General features: G+C 37.5%; 1 protein-coding gene across 1 annotated transcript; it reads right to left on the bottom strand.

Annotated features, from left to right (window-relative positions):
- Positions 1-2,848: 2,848 nt before the first annotated feature.
- Positions 2,849-6,951, bottom strand: LOC110719431 (protein FAR1-RELATED SEQUENCE 6-like). The gene is made up of 2 exons (XM_021898378.1): positions 5,438-6,951; positions 2,849-4,939 (listed from the first exon to the last, which is right to left on the bottom strand). Exons 1-2 carry the CDS (start codon positions 6,076-6,078, stop codon positions 4,132-4,134), a joined length of 1,449 nt encoding a protein of 482 aa, XP_021754070.1. The 5' UTR covers positions 6,079-6,951; the 3' UTR covers positions 2,849-4,131.
- Positions 6,952-16,100: the final 9,149 nt, after the last annotated feature.

The raw sequence follows: 16,100 nt of genomic DNA, 5'->3' as shown, positions 1-16,100 counted from the left end.
AAGTTCTAACCTTATAATCCAAGCATGTTCAAACCTTCTAACCCATTATAATGTTGAAACCTCATCATTACATAGAATGATATAAACCTTATAATCCAAGCATGTAATGATAAACCCCTCTGTTTTGACATGTAAAACATTCACGACTACAAATTGGGCTGGATTTAAGCCCATTCACGACTACAAACATTCACGACTACAAATTGGGTTGTTCTGTGTTATGGGCTAGTTTTTAACAAACACTCATAAATATGCATTACATCTCATATTATATTTTTTCACATAACAAGTCATAATTAATGAACAAAACCCACAGTGAACAACTTAAATGTTAAAAAGATTTTACATTACAGGTCATAAGTAAATTGAACATTACAACTCATAAGTAATAACAAAAGCATAATTAAACATCATCTCATAACTAATAACAAAATTAAAGCAGAATTAAACATCACCAACACTTTATAATACTAGCATTACTACACCACATCAATTTTGCATTTCAAAAGCCCAAGAGTATTCATTAGGGAATGAGCTTATCAACTTCATTGACATATTCTTAGTAAAGGCCAGCATTACATAGCCCCCCTCGTACTCGTTGTTTGACATCCCATACACCAGCCAAAGGGTGCAAATAGGCACAAATCAGGCGTGCCATATGTACTGAAACTCGCGTTTCAGTTAAGAGCATGAAATCAGGCATATTCAACTCTATAACCGACCTCATTAACGGAAGGAAAGTGTCCCTACCCATATCACGACAGTTCCATACTACATATGTTAATCCCCTTGTGCTCACTTGACTCAAAAAACTCACATCCTCATTCAAGGAAACTTGCACTTTGACCTCTGATTTCCTTCCATCTAAAATGTTTGAGGTGATGGTGCTAGTTTGGATATGTATGTGAGACACATACATTGGATGTTGTAGTTTAAATAGCTTGAAGTCATTTCGGTAACTAGGTATCTTAATAAGATGATCACCTAGTGACAATTGACAAAATTCGATGGTAGCCGGTATTTCTGATGGAGGATCAACCACCCCCACCACAGCATTTGGAAGGATATGTTCAAACCCACAACCATCCTTGCCACCTTCGTCACATATCATCCACCTTATAAAAAGTTTGGCAGATTTCGGTAACAATGCAAGGTCTGATAAGTCCGGCAAGTGTGCTGGACTAACCTTGTTAGAGGGAGTGATGACAACAAGGTCTCCTTCCAGCTTTGTATAATCCGCGATTACTTGTGCCGCAGTAGTTGCGTCAATTAAAGAAATCGCAACCTTCCCATCTGAAGTCAAAATGGCGCTTTTAATCACCCCAACACAACTCTTTGACGGCGTACATTAGATGTTGGTTTTGGAGTAAAAGGTTGAACCATTTTCAAACCTCTGGTTTTGACAATTTGTGACTTAGGTCTGTGTAGTAGCTCTTTGTGAGAGTGCTTTTTTTGGAGTGGCTTAATCATAGTGACTGGGATAAAAATTTTCTTTTTGGCCATTGTGGGTGCGTGTAAGTGGACAGAGGCAACAAGCTCTTCATCGTATTTATATAAGGAGCTTTGAAATTATCTCAAGAATGTTTTGGCGGGCACATTTAGAATTTTTGGAGGGTAAATTGAAATGGATTGGTACCTTTTGAAAATGCTGGCGGGTAAATGAAATGCAAGCCTGAATTTCCAATAGAAAATTGTAATTGCACAGGTAATTTTGGAAAAAGGACTAATAAAACAAAAGTTGTTTATAGTGTACTTTTGGAAAATTTCTATCCCTGAACAAAGTATTGTGGCATTGATAAATCTAGTTTTTTGTCACACATATTTAATGGTTTTTGTCCATTAGTATAGGGCAATATTACATTTGATTTGCAAACAATTATTTTCTAATGTTAATCCCCTTGTGAATAAATTGTTTAGTTGTTTAATATATATTATTCTAGTTAGAAATCTATTATTCTAGACATAAATTTACTTGTGATTATTAAAATATCGGAAATTTTATTTGTAAAATGCAAATTTATGCTTGATAATTTTTACTTTTGCTAAAAAAACAAACTTGATTTATTCAATCGATTGCACGTTTTAAAATTCAACCGTTTTAAAATCACTATCCCTTAAACATAACAAAATAAACATTTTATCAATAAACAACTGCGAATTTTAGTAACACGACGTAAGTCAGACCTTAAATGAGCATAACAATCTCATAACATGAGTTCACACCATTAAACAAATATCCAGAACCACGTACACAACAACTAGAAAACACACCGGGACATAACAAGAAGTTCAACCAACATTAGTGAATTACAAACATAATAGATTCAAGATGACAGTCTTAATTTGATTTAATTGACTACAAGCAGCTCTCACATTGTCTGCTATCAACACCAGCTATCATCATGGATAGAAGGGTCATCATCAAGGCCAGAATTTGTTATCCAAGCACCAATGTAATCATAGTCGTCATCACTCTCATCCTCCTCAGGGCGACCTTCGCTATCACTTTCTAGGTTCCGGAAGCGAACAGTGGGATCAGTAGCTGGACCCGGCTGATTTTATGGTTCACATACGAAATTAGACAGCTAGTTAGGGAGAGTATAAGCCCTATTATGAATTCAAGTAAAAAATAGAGAGTAACAAAATTTTATGTAAACAATAGTAAAAAAAAAAAGAGAGTAACATAGTAATTTTAAGAGAGTAACAAAATTTAATGTAACAAATTGAAATACAAAATAAATTTATTCAAATTTATAATTTTCTATAATCAATAGTGGAAAACATGCGTTGAATGATTAAACATCAATTTAAGCAAACCTATTACACACGATACGATGTAATCAAACATAATAGGGACATTACGATGTAACAATACATAATCGATTTAATCATGTAACAATACATAATCGATTAAATCACACAGGAATACATAATCGATTAATTTAATCAAGGATGCTGAAATCAAAAATGGCGACAAAGTGATTGTGGCGCCAAACGGTCAGCCTTGATTTGGGTTATGGCAAGAGGTCTGCTGTTGGAGGGTAGGATAATGCTTTTGGTTGTCACTGGAGTCAGATGTGGGTGAACGGTGAATTGCACGACCACGCCTTTTGTTTGTAATATAGTTAAGCAATGTGGTAGTCTCTGTCTCTTAATTTCAATTCGTTGCTTCAGTGGTTGGACAATTAGTTTTCGCACCGTTGCTTGTAATATTTTGTGGCTGGCAAATTTGAACTCCATGTTTCTTAACTTTTGTGGCTTCTACGTACTTGGCCATTATGGATTTGACCCCCTCTAATTATGCTATGTATGGGTGTTAAAATGGAGATATACCATATATGTTAACTCCCATACACCACATAATATATATAGGATCATAAAGGGTTTTGTGAGATGTTTAAAAGTCCAAAACATTACATATCAATCACCACAACATATATATAGGATCATAGAGGGTTCTAGTCAACAACATTTTTTAAATGCACTAAATAATATGATGAACACCATATACCAGACCCCAGTGAAAGTGCTAAATCAAGCGGTGGTGATGTCTGCTGCAATCACAGTGTACTTAAAAGGTTTCTGAAAGTGCAGATCCCCAGTTTAACCCGTTACGCTGTACAAAGTCATCAGCCGCGCCAACATCTGCAACATATTCATAATAATTTTCAATTGTATTCTGGACCTGTACTCCATATGGTTTTTTCCTCTTAGCCTGTTAAGATGTAAAAAAAGATGTTAAAAAAAAAAATTATCACAAGATGTCCAAATAAACTCTTCTTGTAGCCCATCTCAGCTCTAGATTTATATCTAGACCCCTTCGGCCGTCCACGCGGTTTCTTCGGAACAGGATCCTTCACTACAATAGGTGCTGGAGCAGGGTGCACTTCTTCTCCATCAGATTTCGATACTGACAAAGGTGTTTGGCAGCCCTGAGGGTTGTTTGAACCTATCTCAGAGGGGGCACAAGGGTTCTCGGTAAGGTCGGTAGGGAAGGTTGTTGTTCAAAGTAATTCTCTCTACTTTTTTTAACATCCAAAGAAAGTGATTGAAGAGACTGTAAAACAAGAGCTACTGTGTCCTTGTCATCAACAGCAGCAGTAACTTCACATATAGGCTCAAACTCCGCCATCAATTTCCTATAAATCTGGATAGAGTACTCTTCACTTGGATCGTGGTAGTTAACTTAACCCGGGTATGTTTCCGAGGGACATCTTTGCGCCACCTGTCAAGTACATACTTGGAAGGAATTTCAAAAACCAAATTCTGATCATAAACTTGGATAATATGTCTGCAAAGAATACCAAAGGTTTCGAACTTCCGACAATCACAGGATACGTCCTTTGTCACTGTGTTGAATAGGACACAGTAGAATCGTCTCCTATCAGTTATCTCTTCTTCGCTCTTCCCTTCTGGGATGATCCAGACCCGATCTTCAAGTAGGTACTGAATCAAGTTCCCTTCGAGGGCACGCTCCTCCCTCCCAGAGCAATGCATAAGTCTACAACACTCTATTTCAATCTCTTGGAACTTGGTGTCAGTGTAGATGTCCCGGAAAAATTGTTCAACATAAAAACCACTCACGAGACGCCTCAAGTATTTGCCACAGCGAGCATCCGCCTCATATTCAGCTTTAACACGCCTTCCCATTGCCCTAGTGTACTTCTCCGGGAATTCGTAAAGCTTTGTCTTCCTGTTCACAAACCCATCAAAAAAACTGTTTATGCTTTCGACCCTCTGTGTTGTCTTCATCCCCGCCCAAAAGTGCTCTTTCATAAAGGCTGGGACCCACATGTGCCTTTCCTCAAACAAATCACCTAACCATTCATTCTCCTCTAGTTCAAAATGCTTCATTAAGTCTGACCAGCGACGCTCAAACTCAGCAACCGTGAAGCTCTCGTATATAAGAGCCTTAAGAGGGCTCTTGAAATCTTGGTAGCTGCAGAATTTACAGACGTAAAGGAAATCTATTCAATCGTGTAACCAACCATCAATGCATAATTCATTAGTTATTTCCACTGACACAGTCACATACTTCAACTGGTAATGATCAGGTTACTGACATAATTGACAACATCATACACAGAACAAGGTCAATATTAGCATACGTTACCACAGGTGCACATATAAAGCATGTAGTACACAGCAACACACCAGTAATCACAGCTTACTGTTATGAGTTAGAACAACAAGTATACCAGATTAAATACAGAGCAGACACATCAAAATATACAGCAATATACAATATAATCTACCATATTTAATTGCACAAGTTACTACAACATTTACACAGCAATATACAACATAATATACACATTTAAAAACAGCATAATATACCATCATCACCCCAGTTATGACTTATATAATTGCATAAGTTAAAATAACATTTACACAGCAATAAACAACATAATATAACAGCTTAACCAAGACAACTTACTGTTCACAACTTCCAAGCTTCTCTGGGATTTTCTTCATTATGTGCCAAATGAACCAACGATGTCGAGCATTAGGCATCACTTGTGCTAAAGGCTTGCGCATTGCTGCAGCTTGATCTGTCAAGATTGCCCTGGGTTGTTTATTCCCCATACAAGAGAGCCATTGCCTAAAAACCCAACCAAATGTGTCACAATCTTCATTGGACACAAGAGCGCAACCCAACAATATAGATTGGCCGTGGTGATTAACCCCTACAAAGTTGGCAAAAGGTAGCGCGTACTCGTTAGTTAAATAAGTGGCATCAAAATAAACAACATCCCCGAAATCTTCATATGCCACCCTACTACGAGCATCGACCCACATTACGTCCTTGAGTCGGCCCTCTTCATCTAAGCGGTGTGCATGATAGAAATTCTGATTATCCGCTTGCATACGATCAAAGTATGCCATCATTGCAGCCGCGTCACCACCTTCCATTTTCAACCGCTTCTCCTTACTCACTTCATGCTCAAGGTCCTTAACACTAGGTAGGTTATCAGCCCCGGTCTCCGTAGCCATACACCCATGAATTTGCCTTATAGGGACACCTTCTTCATAGTAGTTCAAAAGTTTCTTCTTCACATTCGACGTGTAGTTCTTCATTCGATATTCCTTCACCAACTTAGCATCACTAGGTTTAGGGTTATGGTTATCATGCTCATTTTTCAGTTTCCTTATAACTCACAACCCATCATTGTCAACCCCGGCATATAACATGGCACCACACTCACATTTCTTGGAGGTCCTTTTCGCCCGCTGCATGATATCTTCCCCTATTTCACCATTAACCATCCCTTCCGTGCCACATAATTCCATTGCCTTTGCCCTTTTCTTGGCCTCCCTCCTTGCCCTCATATCAGGTGGACCCCAACACTCACACTTCCATGTAGCCCCTCTACGCTCCTCCTTATCCTTCTTAGAAAATGATGATGAAACTCGGGTTACCCCAAAACCTTTCTGCTCAGCATACTCTTTGTAGTAGCTTTCTACATCTTCAAAGGATTTGAAAACCATCCCTAACCTAGGTGATTCAACATAACTGTACATGCTAATCTGATTGGTTGAGACAATTGTCTCTACCGTTTCAATAGTTTTAATTGGAGACATGGCAGCAAGTCTCTCAGCGGAGTTAGGAACTTTCAGTGTCATACAGTTCAGAGGGGGAAGAGCATCAGCCACACCACCAGAAGTTATCCCTTGCCCCCCTTCATCTGGATCACCCATTTCACCAGATTCAAAATCAGAATCCATAACCACACCTGCAATAAAACTGCTGGTCACTGTTGGACTATACTATAAGACTGACCCATGCATCAAGAATAAGATCATCATAGCAAATATTTCCCAACAATCACTAAGGATTCAAAAAAAAAACCAGCAGGTAGAATTAATCAAATAACTCTTTTTCCAAATCAACACTAGTGTTGGCAGTGACACAAATTCAGGATAAAATCACTTGCAGCAATTCATTGCCCCACCCCCCCCCCCCCCCCAATTAACTGGTACATTATTTTGCTTCAATGTAATCAATTAAATTATGCATTACACACCAACAGAATAACCCAGTATACGCATAACTTCACCAATTACAAAATCTAAAGACCTTGTAAGCTCTCAGGAAACTCTTTTTCCAAATCAACAATAGTGTTGGCAGTGACACAAATTCAGGATAAAATAACTTGCAGCAATTCATTGCCCCAACCCCCCCCCCCCCAATTAACTGGTAAAGTATTTTGCTTCAATGAAATCAACTAAATTATACATTACACACCAACAGAATAACCCAGTATACGCATAACTTCACCAATTGCAAAATCTAAAGACCTTGTAAGCTCTCAGGAAACTTCCCATTAAAACAATCAATAAATTCAACTACTTATTACTTCACTGACCAACAGAATAATCGAAAACACGAATATCTTCTCGAATTGCAATAACCGACCTCAATTAAATAAAGAAATTGCAGGATATGCGAAAACTAGGGTTTACAAGCTACAATACTTACCAATTAAGCTGTTTTTGAAGGAGTTCTGTCTTCAATAAGTGCAATTACTAGATATATCAAGGATCACTATTATGGAGATAATAAGTTCGTTCTTTTGGGTCGTCATTATCTGTTGCTAGACTATGATCATTGACCTTTGGGCTAGTTAAATAGTCCAAAGCCCACTAGAATGGATCCTATGAGGTCACACAACAAAGGTATTAGGTTAAGCAAGTTAGAGGCCTATTTATGTGCCTCATGAACAAGTAACCAATCATGAATTGGATTGGGAAGTATAGTTAGATTAGAGATAGGATTTGGGATTTGTCATGGACTCTTATTTAGAGATGAGATCTATAAATAAAGTCCATGCCTAGGGTTGTATAACATAACACAATTAACAGTTAATTGTGCACTAAGCAACCAGTAATCCAAACCTCTCTCTCTCTCTGTCTGTACCACACACCCATCTCCTCCCTTCGTGGTGGTTCGTGATTTGTTCGTTGCTCGTTCTACTCCATAGAAGGTCAATTGAAGGGTTCAATTGCAACTAACTAGCATTAGTGGAGGACTTAATCTGTGCTTGTGGACCAAGTAGAGGAATCACGCTTGAGGTTCTTTGTCTCCCTTGTTCTTGTTCGATCGCACGTGGAATCACGCTTCAAAGGTATTAATTCTAATTCTTTATGTGTTATGCATGATCTTGGGATTAGGTGCTATATGAATATGATTCATGTTTTCCGCATTCGTACCTATAAACTCCTACAGTGGTATCAGTTAGCCTATGCATGTACATATATTGAATATTAATTCTTTTATAGTCCACAATTTTAATTCAATTAGGAAGGAGAATAATTTAATTATGGTTCAATCTTTATATTAAATGAGATTTAATTTTTGGAATTGTTTAAATATGATTTAAATTGCTCAATTTTTCTAGCAAAATCCGATTTAAGCCCTAGAATTTTCGAATATTTTGATTGAAATAAAGCCCTAAATTTTGATTTTGTGCTTAATTTTGATGATTTTCGAACCCTAGATTTGAAATTGAATTGTGAATTTGATTTCAAAATTGAATTAGGCATAAATGTTATGTTTTAATTTAAAAGACCTAATTTAATTTAATTTTACAAGAGTTGTTAAATTAAATTAAAACTCTCAAAAAAAAAAGAGGGAAAAGAATTGATTTTGGGAGGGGCAGCCGTGGATAGGTGGTCGGATCACCGTCAGGTGGACCACGGCGGCTACCCAGGTGGTCGAAAGGGGTAGTGAGGGCGGCGGAAACTGGCGGCAGCATCAACGAAGTGCGACAATCAACTGATGGAGCGAGGCTGTGGTCTGCTCGTGGCTGGGCTCCGGCCTAGCTGCGATGAGGGGACACCCTCAGAAAACAGCGCCGGTGTTTGACTAGAAGTGTTCCAGTTAGGGTAAAGGTGGCGTCGTGGATGGGCTTTGTTCCTAGCCGCGGTTGTGTGTTGGTTTCCTTGGCTGACGTGCAATGCCGGTGTTGTTGCTGCGTTGGTTGGGATTTTCCCAGCTGACGTGGCAGCACATTATTAAAAAAAAATTATTTTAAAATATTTTCAAAATAAAATCTGATTTTATTTTGAGGATAATGTCAAATTTCAAAAGTTGATTTTTGATAATTATCCTTAATTAAAGTTGTTAATTTTGGATAAAGTTTGTTAAGATAATTTCAAATCTTAAAATTTGTTTTAATCTTTGAAAATTTTAAGGATTGTTGAGCAAGATTCCAAAAAGATAAAGGTTGATTTAAATAATATGATTATCCCATAATTATTTTGGATAATAATTGAATTAAAATTATGTGATTGGCTAGAAATTAGGATAGAATCTCCTAAATTAGTTAGGATAACCATGGAAGATAAATATGATTTATCTTTCATAACTAAAATATAATTTGATTCTATCTCTTACCTTAAATAAAATATATGATATTTTATGATTGGTTAGAAATAATATATTATCTAATTGCAATAATAAATTAAAAATATGAGATATTTTATGCCATGTTTCCTCAATTATGATCATTCGATGTTATAGTTTAGGAAAGCATGATGAGTGATTTATTATGTGGCACTTTATAATATATGATATTATTTATTGTTATATTTAAAGACTAGTATGGCCCATAGATTCTAAATACGATCTGCGCATCGTTTCGTATTTTTGCAATCTAAATACGGTCTGCGTACCATTAAGTATTTTTGTAATTTATTTTATTTATTTAAGTAGTAAATAGAATAGAATAGTATTACAGGTTGTCGTTAATCCAAGAAAACCATGGAGTAAAGTCCCAAAGGAGCAAGATGGATGAGATCCATGAAGGTTCAAGTGGGAGCTTTTTGCTTTATTAGTTTTTCTTAGGATTAAGGGGCCATACTATGTCATGTTTTATTTATGCATTAGTAGATTATGCATGTTAGATTTTATTTATGTTGATTGATGATGCGTTAGAGTTCACTAAATAATCACAACATAATAAATCTAGGTCCCAGTAATATTGAGGTAGCTTTTCCAATCAAAAACCCGATGAAACCTTCAATATTTATGATGGGTCATGCTAAAGTTGGGTGTCATATTATATCTTAGGGGAGTGGGGGTAAAACAAATTTTACACTTTTGATTGGTTATACTCAACGAGGTTACCTAAAGAGTTTAGAACCTTGAAGCTAAGGGTAATAATTAAACATGTGATGGGTAATTATTCAACCAAGAATTACAAAGAGTTGTAATCAATAAAGAGTTTACTCACCTTGAAAATGTAATGGTTGATGGTAGGGCTAAAGTCCGGTCAATTATTGCACAATTAAAGGATCTTGGAATCATTTTATTCAATAGGGATCAATTAAAATTGAATAAATGTTTTAAAGTTACCAACTATTAACATCGCTTATGGTACTTTAAAATTTTTAAACATTATTATTGAACTTTGCCTCGTTTTGTTTTTGTTTGTAGATGAATAACCATAACGACAACGTTATTTTTCCAACGAAACTTAATTTAAGGCTTAATCTCAGAAACTTCAGGGAATGGGAAAGCGAGTTGAGAAGAGTTCTCACAAGCCATGGGCTTGAATCTCGTTTATATATACCTGTTGAGAGCGATTATACTAAGGGTTATACAGCTGAAAGGCATGCTGAAATTGTTTCAGATGCAGAGAAAATCAGACAACTCATTTTAGAATCTATTCCAAGTTGTTGGAGAAGAAGATTCAGGCACTATGAGGTAACCAACTTGTATCAATGTCTTCGTGCTATCTGTCGAGGTGGCATTGGGGCATTAGGAAGTGGAGGCTTCAGAGATCATAATGTAAGAGAGATCGTTAATTCGATCCCTCGGATTTACTATTCCTGGACTGACAACATTAGGTATGAGGCTTACAATGTTCATTGTAAGATTATGGCTAAGAAACTCATGCCTGGTCAGTCAGAAAGGACCCATGTCCTTGAAATGATTGATTTGTTCAATCAAATGGACGTCCTTGGGAAACCGATCGATGATGACTCCGAGCATGATATAATCTTGTTCTCACTCCACTATGGTTTTGATATAGTTAGGCTCACTCATAATGATGAGGGCTCGACTGTGACATTAGTCAACCTTTTACTCAACCATGCTGAGGAGTACCTGAAGAGGAGACAAAGCGAATGCTTCTATTGTGGTGATTGGCTTCACCATACACCAGGGTGTCCCCATTATACACCAGTGAAAACAGAAGGTAAAGAGTTACTTGATGTTTTTGTTGTAGAAATTAATCTTACTTCATCTTCCACTTGGGTATTTGATACCGGTTGTGGTGCTCACATTGTTAATAACGTGAGGGCTTGAGAGAAAGTAAGAAGTTAGCAAAAGGGGAAGTAACGCTTCGAGTAGGAAATGGAGCAAAAGTTGCTGCACTTGCTGTTGGAAGTTATCACTTGAGACTTCCCTCTGGGCTTATTTTGGTGCTTAATAGCTGTTATTATGTACCAACAATAACTAAAAACATTATTTCAGTTCCTGTTTTAGATTCTGAAGGATTTTCATTTGAAATAAGAGACAAATGTTGTTTTATTTCTAAAGAAAATATGTTATATGCTAACGCAAAATTAATTAATGGTTTGTATGTCTTAGAATATACAACTCATGTCTATAGCATTGATCATAAAAAGCAAAGAACAGATGATTCAAACCCAACTTACCTATGGCATTGTAGTCTTGGTCACATCAACCAAAAGCGCATCCAGAAATTACAAAAGGATGGACTCCTTTCTTCCTTTGATTATGAATCATTTGAAAATTGTGAGTCATGCTTGCTTGGTAAAATGACTAAGTCACCCTTTACGGGTGTAGGTGAAAGAGCAAGTGACCTTTTGGGACTCATACATACGGATGTATGTGGACCAATGAGTTCAAAAGCTAGGGGTCAATATAGATACTTCATTACTTTTACTGATGATTTAAGTAGATTTGGATATGTTTACTTAATGAAGCAGAAGTTGGAAGCCTTTGAAAAGTTCAAAGAATTCCAGAATGAGGTACAAAACCAACTTGGGAAAACAATCAAGGCATTAAGATCTGATCGTGGTGGTGAATATTTAACCCAAGAATTTGATGAACATCTAATTAATTGTGGAATAATTTCACAGTTAACTCCTCCAGGGACGCCATAGTTAAATGGGGTGTCAGAAAGGAGGAATAGGACCTTACTAGATATGGTTCGGTCCATGATGAGCTTTACTGATCTTCACATATCATTCTGGGGATATGCATTAGGAGCAGCTGCGAACATACTGAGCAGAAGCCCATCCAAAGCAGTTGAGAAGACACCATATGAGTTATGGACTAGAAAAGTTCCAAAGTTGTCTTATCTCAAGATTTGGGGATGTGAAGCCTATGTAAAGCGTTTACAAGGTGATAAACTACAACCTAAATCAGACAAATGTTTCTTTGTGGGTTATCCAAAAGAAACAATGGGGTATTACTTCTACAATCACGAAGATAACAAAGTGTTTGTTGCTCGCGATGGTGTCTTTCTAGAAAAGGAATTCCTCTCTAGAAAGCCAAGTGGGAGTAAAGTGGTTCTCGAAGAAATTCGAGACGATCAACAAATGGATGTGGATGTGGGCGCATGAATCGATTAATCATGCGTCGGAGCAAGCTAATTCAAAAAGCGAGAATCCTATCGTCCCACTTGAATCTAATTCATGCGAAAATCTTCAAGAAGTTGGAGAGAACAATTCTATTGTTGCTCCTACCCCACGTAGGTCTTCCAGAATCAGAAACAAACAGTTTGTTGAAGTTCTGTTGACTAAGGATTCTGAAATCTTCTTATTGGAGAATGAGGAACCTTCTACCTACAAGCAAGCTTTGGTGAGCCCCAACTCAAATGAATGGCTTGAGGCCATGAAATCCGAAATGGAATCAATGTCTGAAAATGCTGTGTGGACCCTGGTGGACTTGCCTGATGGGGTAAAACCTAATGGTTGCAAGTGGGTTTATAAGATTAAGACAGACAAGGATGGAAATGCCTACATCTATAAAGCAAGACTGGTAGCAAAAGGATACAAACAGATTCATGGTATTGACTATGATGAAACCTTTTCTCCAGTAGCAATGCTTAAGTCCATTCAGATTCTTCTAGCGATTGCTGCATTTTTCGATTACGAAATTTGGCAGATGGATGTCAAAACCGCCTTCTTGAATGGGTTCTTGATGGAGGAAGTGTATATGACACAACCTGAGGGTTTTGAAGATCCAGAAAATCCTGGAAAGGTAGGCAAACTTTAGAAATCCATTTATGGATTGAAGCAAGCATCAAGGAGTTGGAACCTTCGTTTTGATGAAGCAATCAAACAGTTTGGTTTTCTCAAAAGCGAAGAGGAACCTTGTGTATACAAGAAGTCCAGTGGGAGCAGCATAGTTTTCTTAGTCTTGTATGTAGATGACATACTCCTCATGGGGAACGACATACCAATGCTTGAGTCAGTCAAGGACTGGTTGAAGAGTTGTTTCTCCATGAAAGACTTGGGTGACGCCGAGTACATTTTGGGAATCAAGATTCATCGAGACAGGTCTCGAAGGATGATTGGGCTGAGTCAAGAGACTTATATTGATAAGGTTCTTGATAAGTTCGAGATGTCAAAATCCAAGAGAGGATTTCTCCCCATGTCTCATGGCATTACGCTCAGTAAATCTCAATGTCCTGTTACTCCAGACGAGATGAGACGTATGGCGATTGTACCTTATGCTTCGGCAGTAGGGTCAATAATGTATGCCATGATCTGTACAAGGCCGGATGTTTCATATGCTTTAAGCATGTGTAGCAGATTTCAGGCAAATTCAGGAGAAGCACACTGAACAGCTGCCAAGAACATCCTTAAGTACTTGAGAAGGACTAAAGGAATGTTTCTAGTATATGGTGGCGAAGATGAGTTGGTTGTCAAAGGTTATACGGATGCGAGTTTCCAAACAGACAGAGATGATTTTAAATCCCAGTCTGGATACATTTTCTGTCTGAATGGAGGAGCAGTGAGCTGGAAGAGTTCGAAGCAAAGCACTGTCGCAGACTCTACAACAGAATCAGAGTATTTGGCTGCTGTTAAAGCAGCTAAGGAAGCAGTTTGGATAAAGAAGTTCCTAACTGAGCTGGATATCGTACCAAGTGCTCAAAATGGAATCGAATTGTATTGTGACAACAATGGCGCCATTGCTCAATCAAAGGAGCCTAGGTCACACTTCAAATTCAAACATGTTGAGAGGAAGTATTACCTCATTCGAGAGATCGTTGGCAGAGGAGATGTCAAGATGTGCAAAGTTCATACGGATGAGAATGTCTCTAATCCACTTACTAAACCCCTTCCATTGCCCAAGCATGAGAAGCACACTAGTGAAATTGGATTGAGGCAAATGATGTAATTAAAAGTTGTATCTGTTTTTGGAGAAAAATAAGTTACATATGTAATACATTCATTTGCAAAATTAAGTTTAACCTGAAATTTATTATTTCTCTTATTTAATTGTGGTTTCAATATTAAATAAAATGTCCAAAATAATTATGGATTGATGGGCTCGTCAGGTTAATTTATATAAATAACCTGGTGAATGAAACCCCACAGGTGAACAAAATCCATAAATTATTTTAGTTCCTAGTCTAGAATCATTAAAGTGGACATAAATGATCTCTTTGAATGGACTAGCATGTAAGATTGATTGGATAGCGCTATTTCTTGAGCTATAGGAGCGTAGTGAAGCTCGGTCAATCACATGGATATGCATGAATGATGCATGATCGAACTATAGACCTACTTTGAAGTTCAAACATAGAACTTCCGGATATATTAGTGGATTCCTTTGACATGAGTGGAACATTGATTTCATTCAATGATTGATGTAACTGTGTACATTCAAACGTCTTCCCGTAACCGGAGATTATAAAGGGTGTTTCCTGGTTACCTCATGATTTGAGTGGGAGCCTTGGTTGCCACAAGATTGGATTGAGTCTACCTATTTAATTAGAAATGTGTCTTGGCCCCTTGAGGAGGGAGAATTCAGAAAATGTATGGCCGTACTCAAATGGATTACAAAGTAATCATTTGTTTTGTAATTCTAACTCAGTTTCTCAAGAAAAGATTTGTAGATTAATATGATCACGACATGAGATGCAATCATATTATCAAATCGACACACATTAACTTAAGGAATTTGAATATTGTGCACTTGTCTCAGACAAGTAGGAGATTGAAGGAGTTCTGTCTTCGATAAGTGCAATTACTAGATATATCAAGGATCACTATTATGGAGATAATAATTTCGTTCTTTTGGGTCGTCATTATCTGTTGCTAGACTATGATCATTGACCTTTGGGCTAGTTAAATAGTCCAAAGCCCACTAAAATGGATCCTATGAGGTCACACAACAAAGGTATTGGGTTAAGCAAGTTAGAGGCCCATTTATGGGCCTCATGAACAAGTAACCAATCATGAATTGGATTGGGCAAGTATAGTTAGATTAGAGTTAGGATTTGGGCTTTGTCATGGACTCTTATTTAGAGATGAGATCTATAAATAAAGTTCATGCCTAGGGTTGTATAACATAACACAATTAACATTTAATTGTGCACCAAGCAACCAGTAATCCAAACCTCTCTCTCTCTGTCTGTACCACACGCCGATCTCCTCCCTTCGTGGTGGTTCGTGATTTGTTCGTTGCTCGTTCTACTCCATAGAAGGTCAATTGAAGGGTTCAATTGCAACTAACTAGCATTAGTGGAGGACTTAATCTGTGCCTTTGGACCAAGTAGAGGAATCACGCTTGAGGTTCTTTGTCTCCCTTGTTCTTGTTCTTGTTCGATCGCACGTGGAATCACGCTTCAAAGGTATTAATTCTAATTCTTTATGTGTTATGCATGATCTTGGGATTAGGTGATATATGAATATGATTCATGTTTTCCGCATTCGTACCTATAAACTCCTACAGTTTCTTCAGAACACCAACAACGCAGTATCAAGCTAGGTTGAGGAATCCAGTAATCAAAATCGTAAGTCGCTCCCTCAAGCTCTGGGTTGACAAAAATGGAGAAGACGACCTGGAAACATGGAGAATGGGATAGCTTGGGAATCTCCTCGAGGACGGGATC

This window comes from Chenopodium quinoa, unplaced genomic scaffold (genome assembly GCF_001683475.1).
Source record: "Chenopodium quinoa cultivar QQ74 unplaced genomic scaffold, ASM168347v1, whole genome shotgun sequence".
NCBI lineage: Eukaryota > Viridiplantae > Streptophyta > Magnoliopsida > Caryophyllales > Amaranthaceae > Chenopodium > Chenopodium quinoa.
This window is presented reverse-complemented; position numbering and strand designations above follow the sequence as displayed.

Excerpts from the sequence above, each read along its gene's own strand:
- LOC110719431 (XM_021898378.1), bottom strand. The coding sequence starts at position 6,078 with ATGAAGAACTACACGTCGAATGTGAAGAAGAAACTTTTGAACTACTAT. Across the intron at positions 4,940-5,437 it reads AAGCTTGGAAGTTGTGAACA|CTACCAAGATTTCAAGAGCC; the intron begins GTAAGTTGTCTT and ends TAAATTCTGCAG.